The sequence below is a fragment of the Oryctolagus cuniculus genome, chromosome 7 (genome assembly GCF_051225735.1).
Source record: "Oryctolagus cuniculus isolate XC-2025 breed Fujian yellow rabbit chromosome 7, ASM5122573v1, whole genome shotgun sequence".
Lineage (NCBI taxonomy): Eukaryota > Metazoa > Chordata > Mammalia > Lagomorpha > Leporidae > Oryctolagus > Oryctolagus cuniculus.
Window position 1 is genome coordinate 59,158,900 of NC_142873.1, and position 17,978 is coordinate 59,176,877.

Genomic DNA, 17,978 nt, shown 5'->3' on the forward strand with positions numbered 1-17,978 from the left:
TTCAATTAATTTCAAGACTACTATGTAACCTCAAATCTAATGAAGATGTGGCGGTGTCCTAATTAAAATCTCCTAGCAATGACAAACTGTGAACTTGGCTATATTGTGGGGGAAAGGGTACAAAGACAGTCCAATCACACAGCAATGACAGGATCTTTATTTAAATGTGCAATTAAAATCTCTACTTCTTAATGAGATACTGAACCTAATTATGGATTTGCTATCTAGTGTTAATTCAAACCATACACACACACACACACACACAGTACTGATACATGAGGATACTACAAAGAAGTCATGGAACATGAAATTCAAAGACATTTATTTTGGTGCAAAAAAGTTTTGAAATCCATGCATAATTTTTTAATAAGACATCTTTCATGCAGTTCTTAAAACCTCCTCATAGGTATGGATTTAGAAATTTTTGCACCAAAATAAACTTATCGTTTAATTCCAATTTCCATGAACTTTTGGAAGTACCTTCCTATGAGTAAAAGTAACCATCTACCAGTCAAAGACAGGAACCCAAGTTAGAAAGGAGTTTAGGATTGTGTTCACTGGGAGTTGGACAGTAAATGACCAGGGCTGTATTTGCTGATACCTGGGTGTTTATACTATCTAGGCAAATATGTACACAGGAAAGAGCGTTCCTTCTCATCTCAACACAGAAAGGGGCCTCGCACCAAAAATCCAATTTATAGAAGACATTTGGAAACCAAAAGCCTAACCATAAAAACACTATCAGAGAAAAAAGGAAAGAATATAGAGATTCCAATCTCAATTTTGTTAAATTCTAATTTATACAGATGCACCATCTCTGAACAGGCTCTTTCTATCTGGATGCAAGAATTAGAAAACCTGGGGGGAAATTTCTAGAAAACACAAGATTAGGACATTCTTTGAGAAGAGCCTGAACAAAAGAGAATGAATTCCAGCTTCTACAAAACAGCCTACCAACAGACTAAGTCAGATCTTAACTGGGTCCCATGGGTCTATGAACTTTGTAATTATCTTCATAATTCTGTTTATGGCATTAGAAATTTTCTGGGGCCAACCTATAATTTTCATTGGATTCATAGAATGATCCAGCAACCAAGAAAGATGAAGAGTGCTGCTCTCCCTGAGCACTATAACCAACATCACCACCTCAGCACTATAAATAATCACCACCTAAGAGCACTATAACTGTCACCACCTGAGCACTATAACCAACATCACCATCTGAGAGCACTATAACCAACAGCCACCACCTGAGCACTATGACCAACAGTCACCACCTGAGAGCACTCTAACAGCTACCACCTGAGAGCGCTATAACCAACAGCCACCACCTGCGCACTATGACCAACAGCCACCACCTGAGCACTATGACAAGTCACCACCTGAGAGCGCTATAACCAAGTCACCACCTGAGCACTAACCAACAGTCACTGAGGACCTTGAGCTATTAATACACAGTAAAAGTATGGACAGCTTTCACAATGTCATAAACAAAAGACATTCAAAAGATGAACAGTAAAAATGTTCACATGTGTAGCTAAAATTGTTTTACTAGAATCAAATATTTTACTAGAAGCAAGTCACATCAAGTCAAGTACCTTTGGGAAAATCTCAAGCAATGCTTCCATGCCTTCCTGCCTAAATCTAAAAGAACTGGGGATTTTCTGATCTACCATGCTACAAATTTCTGTAAGAATGTACCTCAGTGAGAAGGCTGTCCAGGTGTTTTGTAAAGAAGTCCACAGCATAAACTAACATTGCTTTCCAAATCTTCACTGTTTTTATTTAAAGTAAGCAGTGGCATGTATATCCCCTTTTTAACTGTTTCTTTTGGAAACAGCTTTTAGAAAATAGAACCTTGGGACCTTGAGCTCTGTGTCCCAAAAATTCTCTTTGAAGAATCTGATGAAATTTCTTTAAAAACGAAAAGGATTATATTACATATCTGGCCTAAACCATCTGAAAACAGATGTCTCCTGGTGTACAGACTCAAGTCTTTTCAAGTTCCTCAAAAATGCCAACAAATGCCACTCTACCATAGGTGACGGAAGATGTACATCCAAAAGTATCACTTGTCCACAGTGCCTGCTGGTCTCAGGTCTGTCGTACAATCACTGGTTACTACGCATCATTTCTTGTAGATACACGGTATTCATGTGATAGGCTGCCATCCAACTTGGATGTCTCTGAGAATTCCAGTAGTACGACTGAGAGGCAGCAGCGTAATACTCTTGCCATGCTCTGTAGTAGGCTCTCCAGTACTCTTCATAATCCTGGTAGGTGTCAGAGTAACTGGGATGTGTTTCCTGACGGCTGTCATACCAACCATCTTCCTGGGGCTCAGTCTGCAGTCGATAGGAAGAGCGCCGGGGCAGGTTCCTCCGGCTCTGCTTAACTCTCTGATGAGCTCCCTCTTTATGCCTTGTTCTCACTGGGATTTCAGGCGATTCCTGATATTCCTCTAGATGGGGAGCATCATTTCCATTCAGAGGTTGTTCCAAAGAGATCTGGTCATCTACAGGCGGAGGTTCAGAGCCTTTCACCTGAGTATCCAAAGAGACTTCCAAATGAGACTTATTTCCTTTGCTCTGGGAAGAAGTCACTGAGCTGAAGGAATCGCTGTCACTCTCAGAGTCTCCAGATTGGCTGCTGCCTGCCAGTATGTGCACTCTCTCTTCAGTGACTCCATTTCTCACAAAGCCATTTTGAGGGTTCACAGTCTGATCCCCAAGACCTGTGTAGTGCCTGATAATTTCCACAGGCTTCTCCAACCCCTCTTTAATGTAGTGTTCGTAGTCCTCTACCAATTCTGCAAAAGTCAAAGTGCGTGGCTGCTGGATTTTAAAGGAAGACAGACAAGGAATTTTGGGGAGTGTCACTGGTAAAGCTTCTTTGACCTGGTGCTGATGGTTGGTGGAGTTTTCAACAGGGGTCTGAACAGAATTCTTCATTTGCTCTTCGGATTGCACGGCACACCCCAGCTCTTTTGGTGCTGCTGCCTTTTCTATGATTCCACACTCTGAGTGGCTTTTCACAGGAAGCTTTTGTTTGGTGTTAGTTTTTGATTTGACTGATACTGCAGACACAGAAGTATTTCTAGAGGAAGCCATGTGGCTACCATGAGCTTTCTGAGTTTGAAAGGTTCTCTCTATTTTTTGAATTTGTTTTTTTAGGGGTTGGGTAGGTACGCTTGCTAAGCCATAAGTATGTATAGCAGCTTTAACCTCCACATCCCAATCCAAACATTCTTCCATCAGACCAGAAGGAATGGGATCTATGTAAAAAGGAAGAAAAAAGTATTAAAATTCTCAAGCTACCCAAGACCTGTATTTTCTGAGTAACTTCATAACATTTTCCATGGTCAAATAAGTTTAAGAAATAAAATATGTAAACGATCCTTGACACTAAGAGGCTTAAAATTAGTATTTTTAAAGACCTGAGCAATTCTGCTATAAAGATGTTGCCTAAGAAACATATTAACACCTATCCTGTACTCCAAGCAGTATCTTCCCCCACCCCCACTTGGAAAGAGCTTATTCTAGGAGTGATGTTCAAATATGGAACAATACTCCCATCTTTACTTTTTGTTTGTTTGTTTTTAAAGATTTTATTTATTTAAGAAGCAGAGTTACTGATAGAGAAGGGGGAGAGACAGAGAAAGGTCTTCCATCTGCTGGTTCACTACCGAAATGGCTGCAATGGCCGGAGCTGAGCCGATCCGAAGCCAGGAGCCAGGAACTTCTTCGCCATCTATCTCCCGTGTGGATGCAGGGGCCCAAGCACTTGGGCCATCTTCCACTGTTTTCCCAGGCCATAGCAGAGAACTGGATTGGAACAAGAGCAGCCAAGACTCGAACCAGTGCCCATATGGGATTCCAGCCCTGTAAGTGGAGGCTTAGCCTACTATGCCACAATGCCGGCCCCTCCTATCTTTCCTCTACTCCTTCTCCAGCCCCTCAGCCTTTTTCTTACTATTGCTGACAGCAAAACAAGATATTAGAAAGTGTCTTGTGGGGGCTGGCGCTGTGGCACAACAGATTAAAGCCCTGGCCTGAAGTGCCGGCATCCCACATGGGCACTGGTTCAAGTCCAGACTGCTCTTCTTCTGATCCAGCTCTCTGCTATGGCCTGGGAAAGCAGTAGAAGATGGCCCAAGTCCTCGGGCCCCTGCACCCACATGGGAGACCCCAAGAAGCTCCTGGCTGCCTTCGGATCGGCACAGCTCCAGCCATTGTGGCCACCCAGGGAGTGAACCTGCGGATCGCAGACCTCTCTGCCTTGACCTCTCTCTCTAACTCTGTCTTTCATATAAAAAAAAATAAATCTTTAAAAAAAGAAAAAAAGAAAGTGGATATTGCTCCCCAAAACTTATCAACTAGGAAATACTAGAACTGCAACTCCAAACCCAACTAAATCTGCCACCCTATATTCCAGCAGGGAGAAGTCACTCCCCTACCAGCAGAGAGAAAATATTTACAGGGAAAAAGATGCTATCAGATGAACATGAAAGGATATGCAGTACAGACACTTTAATTTTTTTAAAACTTGTCAGTTTTCACTCTAAATGTCCAACTCCATCCAGGTTTGACAATTTGCTTCTGCCATGTGCTCAATTTTCATGTTCATCAGGTAAGATATACCACGCTCCCTACTGACAAAGATCTTGCCTGTGTGCTACGGCTGTTTATGCTCCATGCCTGTGTACCACTAAACCCCTCAAGCCTGCATTTTTCAGTGGAGGCTCCTGATCCTTTGCAGAACAGACTCTATTGACTAAAACTCTGATGCCTCCTTTGCTTACCTTGCAGAGGTCAGGTTCCCTCCTAGTCCTACTGCCTGGGGTAGGGCTAGGAACAGTCTATTGTCATACAAGTTCCCAGTCCAGCACAGATCTAACAGCATGAAATAGTTCTCTCACAATCTCAGGGCTCTGTTAACATCATATGAAGACCCAAATCTACCATTTTCCAATATCCAAAGGCAAGTATTCTTTCTTCACTAGATACTATGATACTGAATCCTACATGAAGTATCAACTCTCTCCTACCAATTTTCATTTTTCCATGACACACTACCAACAGACTTATACATAGAGAGAACTGGAAGTGATAGAACTAATATAGAACTTGAAGACCATATACTCTAAAATATACTTTGTAAATCAGCACATTAAGCTTAGAGCAATTAGATATATGAAATATCACAAAATGAGTTATTAGCAAGACAAAACTACTAGACTCCACAGGACTCCCAAGATCTGTGATAAACCTAGCTTTGTAGGATAACTCAAAAAAATCAAATATAAAATTATACTCAATTATATTAACTACATATCTCATATAGTCAATAATATACAATGTAATACATTCATTCATGTATGTATCTATATATGATATATACACCATAGTATAGCATATATCAAATAAACCACGTTCCCGCCCAATAGGTTTTAGGGTTTTTTGTTTTCAAGAGATCATTAACAGTTCTGAACATACATTGTTTCCATTATGTCACTTCAAAAGTAGAATGACAAATGATTCACTAGAAAGAAGAACATTTCACTCACATTTTTAAAATGGCATTAAAATTAAGGACACTATTCCTTTCCCATGGTTACAAAGGAGAACATAACAAGAATTACCTCACAGCAACTTGAAGGAGTTAAAATATTCTCCCTTATATCAAAGAATAAAATAAAATTTCAAGGTCACTAACTAAAATGGAGCTAATATAGTACGTAGTAGAATATTTTTCATTTTCCAGGTACCAGAAGTTAGCTTGCAGTCCTCTCCCTGGTCCATATTAGCTGCAACACGTTTATTTAACCTCCACACCTAAATGTCCTTGACTACAAAAGGTAGGTAACGACAGCACATACTTAATAGGACTATGGTGAGAATAAAATGAGTTAACATTTACACAGTCCTGGGAGCAATACCCAACACATCAGAGCACTCTGAGTTACCCATTATTTTTAGTATGCCTATCATCACTACAGTGATTGTTTTGACAGCAAAATGAAACAGATAAAATACCTGGTAAAAGAAGAAGGTTGATATTACATTTCTGGGCAATTTTCATCATCATATTTTCTTCTTCTCCCCGGCAGCAGTAGGTCACTGTCAATCCCAATGTACCTAAAGAAGAAGGAATGTTAAGCAGTAAATCATTTCTGCAAAAATGACAATCCAAGTCCACCTGTCACATTTGAGGTTCTCTTTTTACCAAAACGCCCAGCTCTGCCAATCCGATGCATGTACGTCTCCCAATCCACTGGTACATCCAGATTTACAACCAAATTCACCTTCTCAGCATCAATCCCACGGGAAGTCTGAAATTGAAGAATTCAACAACTGCAATTTTTTTTTCATTAACTGTGACATGGCTACCAATGCACACTCTATTCTTCTTGTATAACCAAGTGCCAAATTTAGGAGCAAAGGAAAAAAAAATTCATTCCTAATGATTGACTAATTTCAAGAACAAAGATCAAAGGGTGGGCACTGGGTACAGCAGCTAGGACACTGTTTGGGATGCTGGCATTCTAAATCAGAGTGCCTAGGATCGGGTCCCAGCTCCTCTGCTGGCAATCCTGCTTCCTCCAAATGTGACCCTGGAAGACGCAGAAGATGGCTCAAGTACTGAATTCCCACCACACATGTGAGAGACCCAGATTGAGCTCCTGGCTTCCTGGCTTCCTGGCTACAGCCTAGCCCAGCCCTGGCTGTTGTGGGCATTTGCGGAATGAATCAGCAGACCAAAGATAAGTCTTGTCTCTGTCTCTCCCTCTCAATTAAAGGGAAAATAAATAAATGTTTTTAAAAAGAACAAATATCAAAATATCAAAGACATTTTTAAGAAAGTTGTTTTTTTTTTTTTTTTTTTTGACAGGCAGAGTGGACAGTGAGAGAGAGAGACAGAGAGAAAGGTCTTCCTTTTGCCGTTGGTTCACCCTCCAATGGCCGCCACGGCCGGCGCACCGCGCTGATCCGATGGCAGGAGCCAGGTGCTTCTCCTGGTCTCCCATGGGGTGCAGGGCCCAAGCACTTGGGCCATCCTCCACTGCACTCCTGGCCACAGCAGAGAGCTGGCCTGGAAGAGGGGCAACCAGGACAGAATCTGGCGCCCTGACCGGGACTAGAACCCGGTGTGCCGGCGCCGCAAGGCGGAGGATTAGCCTAGTGAGCTGCGGCACCGGCCTTAAGAAAGTACTTTCACTAGCACTGGAAAAATAAATTATCTTCTGGTATTCTTGTTCCATATACCCACATAAAATAATAGATGAAATCTGTATATCTGATAATAGAACATGCGTCAAGAGGGATTAGTCACCCAAACTGAACAGGAAGTTTACCAAATCTGTAGAAATGAGGACTCTACAATGAAACTGCTTCAGTTTAGCCATAGCATCAAGACGTTGATTCTGATTCATGTTGCCTAAAAGGACCAAAAAAAGAAAATCATACAAAAACAACTCAGCTAATACATATTTATCAGAAGTCATAACTCCCAGTCTTAACATTCTAAACATACCAACCACAGTTAATTCCATTCTTCTATGCAAATTTGGGTTAAAATCCAAAGTCAGAATCTTTTAAAATATTATTTAGAAAAAATAAATATGGTGTAGGCAATCAACTTGAAATTCAAAAATCAATTTTAAATGGTGAGTAAGCTAAGCCTTTAGAAATACAATATTGTATATGAAGGCTAACATGTAATTCTCAGAAAAACTACCCCTGGGACACATGTATCCCGCTTGGAGTGCCAGTTCAAGTCCCAGCTACTCTGATTTTGATCTAGCTTCTTTTTTTAATTTTTTTATTATTTTTTAAAAATTTATTTGACAGGTAGAGTTACAGACAGTGAGAGAGACAGAGAGAAAAGTCTTCCTTCTGTTGGTTCACTCCCCAAATAGCCGCTACAGCCGGCACTGTACCAATCCAAAGCCAGGAGCCAGATGCTTCCTCCTGGTCTCCCATGCAGGTGCAGGGGCCCAAATACTTGGGCCAGCTTGCACTGCCCTCCCAGGCCACAGCAGAGAGCTGGACTGGAAGAGGAGCAACCGGGATAGAACCCGGCGCCCATGTGGGATGCCGGTGCCACAGGCAGAGGATTAACCAAGAAAGGATATCAGCCACGGCACTGGCCCCTTGATCTAGCTTCTTAATACACCCTGGGAGGTAGCAGATGCCTCAAGTACTTGGGTCTCTGCTACCCAAGTGGGAGACTACCCACATGGAGCTCCTGGCTCCTGGCTTTAGCCTAGCCTAGCCCTGGCTATTATGGGCATTTGGGGAGTGAACCAGTGGATAAAAAATACCCTCCCACACTGTTAGTCTACTAGCCTTTCAAATAGCTAAATAAACATTTTTTTAAATTAAGAACAAAAAATAATTTTTAAAAACTGGTCGGTCCATTTTGAAAAAATTTCCCTTGTATGTTATCATAAACCATGACTACCCAAGCTCAATGTAACAGTTCAGACACTAAAGGGAGGGCATTTGGTGCAGCAGTTAGGATGCCGCTTGGGACGTCTGTATCCCGCGACTGAGGGCCTGGGCTTGTGCCCCAGCTATACTTCCAATTCCAGCGTCCCACTAATGTGCACCCTGGCTGGCAGAAGGTGATGGCCTAAATCATGTGGGTCCCTCCCACACAGGAAACCAGGATTGAGTTCTGGGTTCCTGGCTCTGGCCGTTCCAGCCCTGGCTGTCTGAGCATTTGCAGAGTGAACCAGTGGATAGAATACCTCTGTATTCCAAATTTAAAAATAAATAAATAGAAACAGCAAACAAAACTTTAGAAAGGATCTCGCAGATCAAAAATTTCTTTGCATCTTTCATTCCTATTAGGCTAGCAGTAATAATTTAACTTTGTGGCAAGAACTCAATTTTGCCTTCTACCCCACAGAACGGTCAATTCAGTTAGCAATTCTTAGTATTTTAAAAATGACTGTGTAAAGAAAATATTTTTCAGGGCCTCGCTGTGGCGTAGTGGGTAAAGCCACCACCTGCAGTGTCAACATCCCATATGGGTTCCAGTTTGAGTTCCAGCTGCTCCACTTCCGATCCAGCTCTCTGCTATGGCCTGGGAAAGCAATGAAGATGGCCCAAGTCTTTGGGCTCCTGAGTCTGCGTGGCAGACCCAGAAGAAGCTCCTGGCTCCTGACATCAGATTGGCTGTTAAGGCCATCTGGGGAGTGAACCAGCAGATGGAAGACCTGTTTCTCTTTCTCTCTCTCTCTCTGCCTCTCTGTAACTCTGCCTTTCAAATAAATATATCAATCTTTTAAAAATATATATATATATTTCTTGTAAGACAACAAAGAAACTGTTTCATACAATTAAGTTCTTGATAGAAATAACTCAGACTCTAATAAAGTATATCTCTTTGGATACTAATTTTCTAATTTTTACTACATACCAGGTTACTCTTTACTAAAACAAGGATATTGCTTAAATTACAATGAGAAATAAACACAGTTTTCTTTATTCAGAAAGCTCAGTGTAACCTCAGACTTGGAAGACAACTCATAAAGTGGTATTTCCTCCTCCAGACTTTGAAGGCTTCAAGTCTGTGTTCTGAACGAACAACTTTAAGGTAAAAGATGAACTTGCCTGAAATGCACTCAGCAGGAAAGCCTTTAGAAGAAAGGATATCAGCCAAATGCTGTGCTCTATAAAAAAATAACACAGGGTTATAATTTTACAAATGTTGCCCCACACCTATCTTTCTATGTCACAAGCTCTCTCGATGATCTTTTAAGTATATTACCTGCTATGCAAATTCGAAAAGACTAAGGCTTGATTAAATGGAATTCTGCTGAACAGTTCCTGCAAATGCTGAGCCTTTTCCTCAAAAATCTTATGGGCCAAAGGGTAAGAATTGACAACTTTGTAATACTGCTTCAAACCTACAAAGAAATCAAGAGACAACAATTAAATATATTTGTTCTATCCTAACAGCAACCATGAAACCACAAAGTGGCAGAACATCACCAACAAAACAATAATGTACAGCAGCACTGTAGAGCAGCGGGCTAAACCACACTTGGGGTACCCACATCACATATCGGGCGCCAGACTGAGTCCCAGCTACTCTGCGCCCCATCCAAATTCCTGCTGATGCACCTGGGAAACAACAGGTGATGTTTCAAGTACCTGCGTCCCTTGCCACCCACGTGGAAGACCAGATGGAGTTCCAGGCTCCTAGCTTCCGCCTAGCCCAGTCCCGGCTATTGTAGCCATTTGGGGAAGGAACCAGCAGATAGAAGATCTCTGTCTCTCACTCTTTCAAATAAATTAATTAAAAAAAAAAAAAAAAAAAACAGTAAGTACTCAAAACATGTACACACCTATAAGACTTGGATCACTGGAATTCAATCTTACAAAAGTGGGATCTCTCATGTACTTTGTCAAAGCATTAGCCAAAAATTCAGGGTAAGTAGCTGATACAGCTAACATCTGTTTACTGGCAGGCAACGAAGAATAAATCCAACTACAAAACAGAAGAAACACATTCACCACAGAAATTATTTAATAGTAGCCACACTTGCATACCTGTTGGTACCACTTCAATTGTTAAGTTGGTTCTATCTTTTTCTTACTTTATTTGTTCCTGGAAGCTGCCTTCTTCTAAAAGTTTATCTGCTTCATCAAGAATAAAGAGACGTATACTGCCCGGATTCAAGTAGTCCAGTTCAATGAGTTGCTTAATTCTGCCTAAATTTCAGAAAAAGCACATTGAAATATTCACGATGTACCAAGTCTGCACGAATCCCAGCCCATGTTTCACTCTAGTTTTTCACAGGTTATACTGCTAAATCTCCTGAATGAACTTTTATTATGCATTCAACACCAAACCACAAATTAGAAACCTTGAGATTTGATCTTTTTTTTTTTTTTTTTTTTTTTTTTGACAGGCAGAGTGGACAGTGAGAGAGAGAGACAGAGAGAAAGGTCTTCCTTTGCCGTTGGTTCACCCTCCAATGGCCGCCGCGGCCGGCGCGCTGCGGCCGGCGCACCGTGCTGATCCGATGGCAGGAGCCAGGAGCCAGGTGCTTTTCCTGGTCTCCCATGGGGTGCAGGGCCCAAGCACCTGGGCCATCCTCCACTGCACTCCCTGGCCACAGCAGAGGGCTGGCCTGGAAGAGGGGCAACCGGGACAGAATCCGGCGCCCCAACCGGGACTAGAACCCGGTGTGCCGGCGCCGCTAGGCGGAGGATTAGCCTAGTGAGCCGCGGCGCCGGCTTTTGAGATTTGATCTTATCTAAACCATTATTTTTCTGTCATGCCTCATCAAAAGTAAGGATGGAAAATAGACACCAGTCCTATCAAAGACTGAGCACTGAGTGCTAGATTCTGACTCCGAGTAACTCATGACCAAATGATTAGGAGGCTAGCCCATGTGTGTTCTCAAACACTCTTAGAATGGAGATTTCATACATCCTGTTAATTCAGTCACATGTCTATAACTCACTACTATAATGTTCTTTAATTCTAAACAAAATAATTAGAACAATTATCAAAGACTAGTATATCAATGTTATATTAAAAATGTTCAATTCCTTAAAAGCTTCAATTACCATTAGACATAGATATCTTACCAGGAGATCCGACAGCAATATGACACTTCTTAAGTCTGGTTTTGTCTTGTGATAATGGAGTCCCTCCAATAAAGACATGACATTCTAACCCTTCCATTTTTATTCCAATGGCCGTGATAACGGAATGTATCTGTACAGCAATTTCTCTTGTAGGAGCCAAGATCAAAATCTAAAAAAAATATAAAATATACCTTTAACAAATCTGAGGAAAAATATATATTATCAGCAAATTAATTATACGATGAACTTATTTTTCTTTTTTTTTTTTAATTAATTTTTTTTATTTTTTATTTTTTGACAGGCAGAGTGGACAGTGAGAGAGAGAGACAGAGAGAAAGGTCTTCCTTTGCCGTTGGTTCACCCTCCAATGGCCGCCACGGCCAGCGCGCTGCGCCGGCGCACCGTGCTGATCCGATGGCAGGAGCCAGGTACTTATCCTGGTATCCCATGGGGTGCAGGGTCCAAGGACCTGGGCCATCCTCCACTGCACTCCCTGGCCACAGCAGAGAGCTGGCCTGGAAGAGGGGCAACCGGGACAGAATCCGGCGCCCCGACCGGGACTAGAACCCGGTGTGCCGGCGCCGCAAGGCGGAGGATTAGCCTAGTGAGCCGCGGCACCGGCCAATGATGAACTTATTTTTAATTTAAATGATTATTTTAAAAAATCATGAATTTGGGGGCTGGTGTTGTGGCAGAGGGTTAAGCTGCCATCTGCAATGCAGGCATCCCATAGGGGCGCTGGTTTGAGTCCCAGCTACTCCCCTTCCCATCCAGCTCCCTGCTAATGTACCTAGGAAAGCAGCATGTGCTTGGGGCACTGCACCCATGTGGAAGACCTGGATAAAACTCCTGGCTCCTAGCTTGGGTCTGGCCCGGGACTGGCCCAGCTCTGTCTATTGCAGCCATTTGGGGAATGAACCAGTGGATGAAAGATCTGTGCCTCTCCTTCTCTCTTTGTAACTCTGCCTTTCAAATAATAAATAAATCTTTTCTTTTTATAAAAGGGAGTTTTTAATGGCATGGGAAACTCCATTCATTCACTAATTAACAAACATTAAGATCCTATCATGTGCTAAGTAACACCCTAGTTGCTAGAGAACAATCAACAGTACAAAGTCCTTGCTCTTGGCACTTTCATTCTTGGATAGTAAGATCTACAACAAACATTTGTAAATAATGGCAAGTAATGAAAAGAACAGGGAAAAGAAAAAACAGTTAAAGGAAAATTTACAGTTAGAGAGGAAGGCAGGGAGATATTCCATCCTCCAGTTCACTCCCCAAGTAGCCTCAAGGGCTAAGACTGGGCCAGGTCAAAGCCAGGAAATAGGAACTCCATCCAGGTCCTACTCAGGTGCAAGGATCCAAGCACACGGGCCATCTTCTGCTACTTCCCCAGGCGTGTTAGCAGGGAGCTGGATCGGAAGTGGAGCAGCCGGGACTCATGGGCTGTCAGTCGGCATTGCAGGTGGCAGTTCAACGCACTGCGCCACAACGCCGCCCCTCACTACACACACCGTTTTCAAAAATGAATATATATTACATACACAAGAATAAAATGCTCAAGTCAGATCTTACATCAAAAATATGAATTTTACTTATGGAACTGTTTTAGACTTTTGGCATTTGACCTGCTGCCAAATCAACAGCAGCCAAAATCTCAAATGCATCTTAATGGATGTAGACCAGCCCAGGACCTTGGAGGCAGGAGGATTTCTTACTTCCTGCTCACAAGCATCCCGGCAGAGAACCACCCAGGACTCACTAGATCTAAGACAGGACTCAAAACGCTCAGTTACGTGACCAGTCGGGACGGCCACCTTCCACTTCCAGAGCACCAGAGTTTAAGTCCCAGCTCGGGCTCTCGAGTCCAGCTCACAGCTAATGTACACTCTGGGAGGAAACAGGGATGGCACAGGTAACTGGGTCCCTGTCATCCACTCTCGATTGAGTTTCTGGCTCTGAGCTTTGGCCTAGCCCAGCTCAGGACTTTGCGGGCATCTGAGAAGTGAACAAGCAGAGGCAAGCACTCTCTCCTCCTCTCTCCTCCTCTCTCCTCCTCTCTCTCTCTCTCTCATGCATATGCTCTCTCTGCCATTTAAAGAAAAAGACTTCCTGATGATGAATACAGGTCTCCTGGGTGAGAAACCTCTTGGGATGATTCAACATGAGACACACATGACCTGAGATTAGGTCTGTCATAACTACTACCGAGCAAGGCTGAGGAGCACAACCAATTCCTCTCTGAGTGCTCAACTAATCTTTGCGGAAGAAATTAAGTAAACTGAAAACAGATCATTGGGAATGTGAGAGGGAGGAGGAGGAAGGGTTGGAGCAGGGGCGGGGGGGGGGGTGTCACTATGTTCCTAAATCTGTAAATATGAAATACATGATACTTGTACAACTTAAACACAATTTTTTAAAAAGCAAGCAAGGATTCCCCATACCCAATCTCCTGCTAATTTGGGTAAGGCAATCTTACAAATATTTCCAGACAACTTAGAAGATGGGCGATCAAGAAGAGATTTTCACAGGGCTTTAGGAGCCCCCTGCAGTCACAGCACCCATCACCCTGAATCAAGCCAGAGGCTGTCGCACCACAATCTAGACAGCAGGTAAAAGATATTCTCAAGTAATGGCAGCGCGATGCTTGTAATGGCTTTCTTCTGTAATAACTGAAAATTCCAGACTTCGAATACTAATCCCCCATCCTCAGTCGCTAACGTTGTGCAAGTTACCCACAGGCCTTTCGCGTGGAGTAGCTCAACCATTCGTCGGATCCACTGGCGTTACATCTGGCCTGCGATCAACGCCCTCTTCCCGTCCTCTGAACCGAACTCACCTGGGTGCTTAAGTTTTCAAGAATCAGCGAGTCCAAAGCAATGGTGGAGAACACACAGGTTTTCCCAGTGCCAGACTTAGCCTGAACAATTAAATCTGACAAAGAACGGAAAGACATTAGCAGCAGCCGGTACAGCCTGACGCAGCTTCCCGTCCCCGGGAGGAATCCCGGCGGCAAGGGTCTAACGTGGCGGCACCCTCGGTGCGGGCCGACTCGCGGAAACGCACGAGGCCGTTGTCCAGAAACACATCTGCTCCCCGGACCTTCACCGCCGACCTCAAGCAGGCCGCCCGCCAGCGCTGTGCGCCTGAGCTTTACAAAAGGGAGACCGGCTGCCGATCGGGACCGCCGCCGCCGCGTCTCGACCCCCTCCCCGGCCCCGCCCGCCTCTCCCGGGCGCCCACCCTCACCGAGCCCGCAGCGCCCCAGCGGGATGGCCTTGAGCTGCACGGGCGAGGGTCTCTCGAAGCCCGCCGCCCGCAGCCCCTCCAGCACGGGCCGCGACAGCAGCAGCGACTCGAAGTCCGCCGGCTCGGCCAACAGCACGTCCCCCGTGCGGGTCCGCGGGCCGCCGATGTCGTGAGCAGTCCGCAGGCTCCGCACGGGCCCAGGACTCGGCTCCGGGGCTGAGGCCGGCGCGGCCACGGGCTCCACCGCCGCCGGCATAACGGTCTCTGCGGTGGCCGAAGCCGCCGCGGCTTCAAACGCCGCCGCCATGGCTGCCGCGCCGTCAGATCTCGCGGTACTTGGAGCGAGGCGGGGTTCCTGGAAGCGAGAAGAGAAAAAACTTTATTGGCAGCCTTCCCGCGAGGACACCGAACACAACCACCAAAAAAAAAAAAAAGTGACCCGCGGAAGGCGGGAAGGGGAAGGAGGCTACCAATGTATGGCCGCCTGCGGCCTGCAGAGGGCGCCGCGTGCCCACGAAGCGGGCGGCGCCCGCCTCCCGCCCTCTGGCGGACGGTGGCGGCGCGGCCTCCGCAGGCTCTTTGTGATGCGCCCGAGGCGTCACTGCCGGCGCCAGCCCCCCAGCCTCGCTGCCGCGCGCGCCGCCCTCCGCATCCCAGCCCGCCGTCTCTCCGCGCGGCGTGGGGCGGTCTTTACCGCTTTTCCTTCCTGTAGCTGCTTATTTTCATTGTGGCTTTCACTTCAAAGGCATAGAGACGGAAACAGATCTTCCATCCGCTGGTTCACTCCCCAAATGCCCCGCACCCGCCCCGGCCGGGCCGGTCTTTTGGAAGCCAGGAGCCCGAGGCCCCAGCCGTGTGTCCCACGTGGGTGGCAAGGGCTCGTGAGTGTGAGCCACCCCCTGCTGCCTCCCAGGGTGCCCGTTAGCAGGGAGCTACGTGGGACGCAGAGCCCGGACGCGCACCCAGGCCGAACACCTGCTCCAACTACCGCGTTTTCCAAGAGGTCCTTCTTGAACTCGCAGAGAGAGCTCCCCCGTCCTGCCTGCTCCCTGGCCTTTCCCACTGCTCTCTAAAGCCTTGTTCTGCTTGATTTTTCTGCCCACTTAGAACTGCCTGACGTTGTATGTGCTTGGTGTGGGTCTCTGATCTGTTCCACCTTGCCCTCCGCCATATCCCTCGTGGGAATAGCAGGATGCGACATACTGAATGCTAATAGGCATCGAATGAGCTGCTAGAACAAAGCCTTAGTCAAAATTCCAAATTTAAATATTTCTAGGCCCGCGCTGCAGCTCACTAGGCTAATCCTCCGCCTGCGGTGCCGGCACACCGGGTTCTAGTCCCGGTCGGGGTGCCAGATTCTGTCCCGGTTGCCCCTCTTCCAGTCCAGCTCTCTGCTGTGGCCAGGGAGTGCAGTGGAGGATGGCCCAAGTACTTGGGCCCTGCACCCGCATGGGAGACCAGGAGGAAGCACCTGGCTCCTGGCTTCAGATCGACACAGCGCGCCAGCCATAGCAGCCATTTGAGGGGTGAACCAATGGAAGGAAAACCTTTCTCTCTGTCTCACTCACTGTCTAACTCTGCCTGTCAAAAAAAAATATATATTTCTAGAGACCCAGAGAAATATCCTGGCTCCTGCCTTAGATTTTGGCAGAGCTCCAGCTGTTGAGGGCATTTGGGGAGTGAACCAGCAGATGGAAGATCTCTGTGTCTCTTCCTCTCTCTGCCTGTAGCTCAGCATCTCAAATAAATGAATAAACTATAAAGATTTTTCTGGAACCTAATCATATTCACAATTGCATCCACCCAAAACTTTGTTCTTAGATTATAATCCTGGTCATTGTCTCCCACCCCCTTCTCTCTCTCTCTCAAATACACACACACACAACCAACCACAGGGGTGGGCTGGGTTCCAAATGATGTAAGAGGGGCTCTGGCATGATAATTCCATGGAAAGGGGGTCCTGAAGACGTGTTTTGCTTAGCAGTTCACAAAATATTCAGAAAATGTCGACTGTCCCCATAAAGTTAAGGAGACGGATGGGGAGCTGGCTCCGTGGGTCCCCGGCTTCCTCTCGGTAACCCCCTCTGCTATTTCACTGACATAATCGTAGCGAGGACTTGCTCCTGGCTGCATCCTCCATCCTTCCTGCTCCTAACAATTCACTCAGCAGGTGATTTTGCCTCCAAATGTTTCCTCTATTCCTCTTCTTCCGTCTCCATGGCATTGCTCTATTTTCGGCCCTTTGTCATCCTAACAATTATGAAAAATCCCTGAGTGGTCTCCCTGCCCAGAGCTGCTTCTCCATCCCGGCCACACACACCACCACCAGCAGCACCACCTAGCAGCACCACCAGAGTGGAGCGACCTTTCTCCAGCGGTGTCTTAGCTGCTGGAATCCAGCTTCAGATCCTGCTCCTTTTGCCACCCTGATTCGTTCCCTTCCCAGGCTCCCACTTTGCACGAGAAACAATCCCAATCCAGCTCTTACTTGTTTACGCGTCTTCGAGCTTCTTCCAGGACAGGAGTGTTGTCCCCTGGGCTCTGCAGCCCTGCGCCAGGTGTTGTCGGAACCTGGGAGCACTGGCTGATGGACTTGCTGGAAAACCTGTGCTGGTCCAGCAGGGTGCACCGCAGTGGTTCTCTAGAACCCACACCAGTGGCTGCCAAAGAAGCGGTTCTCATCCTGAGCAAAACAGACAGCGCTTTTCCAGAAAGGAACACTTCTGGTTTCATACGCATTCTGTCACTGCATTTATAATTGCTGATATTTTACAGGCACAAATATTGCAGTAATGTTATACTATTGTAGCTAAAAACACAAATTGATAGCAAATTTTTCTCTGTAGTTAAAAATTGAGGCAGTGTCATTACCATAATTTTTCAGTGCCACAAAGATGAAACACAGACAAGAGGTCATTTAGTACCTGGGTAAGATGGGAAAGTAGCAAATGCAGAAATTGGCTGGCCTGGGGCTGTTATTGGCTTCTCCCCAGGTAGAGCACAATGGGACCCCAGCCTCCCACCACCTCTTCCCCCCACACCAGACTATACCAGTTCCTGAATGCCCCGCGGCCTGTGGTATCTCCGTACCTTTTTTTAAAAAAAGATTTATTTATTTTA

General features: G+C 45.5%; 1 protein-coding gene across 1 annotated transcript; it reads right to left on the reverse strand.

Moving 5' to 3' along the window:
* Positions 1 to 1,757: 1,757 nt before the first annotated feature.
* Positions 1,758 to 15,187, reverse strand: DDX20 (DEAD-box helicase 20). Its single transcript, XM_051856157.3, has 11 exons — positions 14,859 to 15,187; positions 14,449 to 14,543; positions 11,610 to 11,778; positions 10,610 to 10,724; positions 10,358 to 10,500; positions 9,778 to 9,916; positions 9,621 to 9,679; positions 7,355 to 7,437; positions 6,226 to 6,331; positions 6,036 to 6,137; positions 1,758 to 3,274 (listed from the first exon to the last, which is right to left on the reverse strand). The coding sequence occupies exons 1-11, from the start codon at positions 15,163 to 15,165 to the stop codon at positions 2,112 to 2,114; spliced, it is 2,481 nt and encodes an 826-aa protein (XP_051712117.1). The 5' UTR covers positions 15,166 to 15,187; the 3' UTR covers positions 1,758 to 2,111.
* Between the last annotated feature and the right edge of the window lie 2,791 nt (positions 15,188 to 17,978).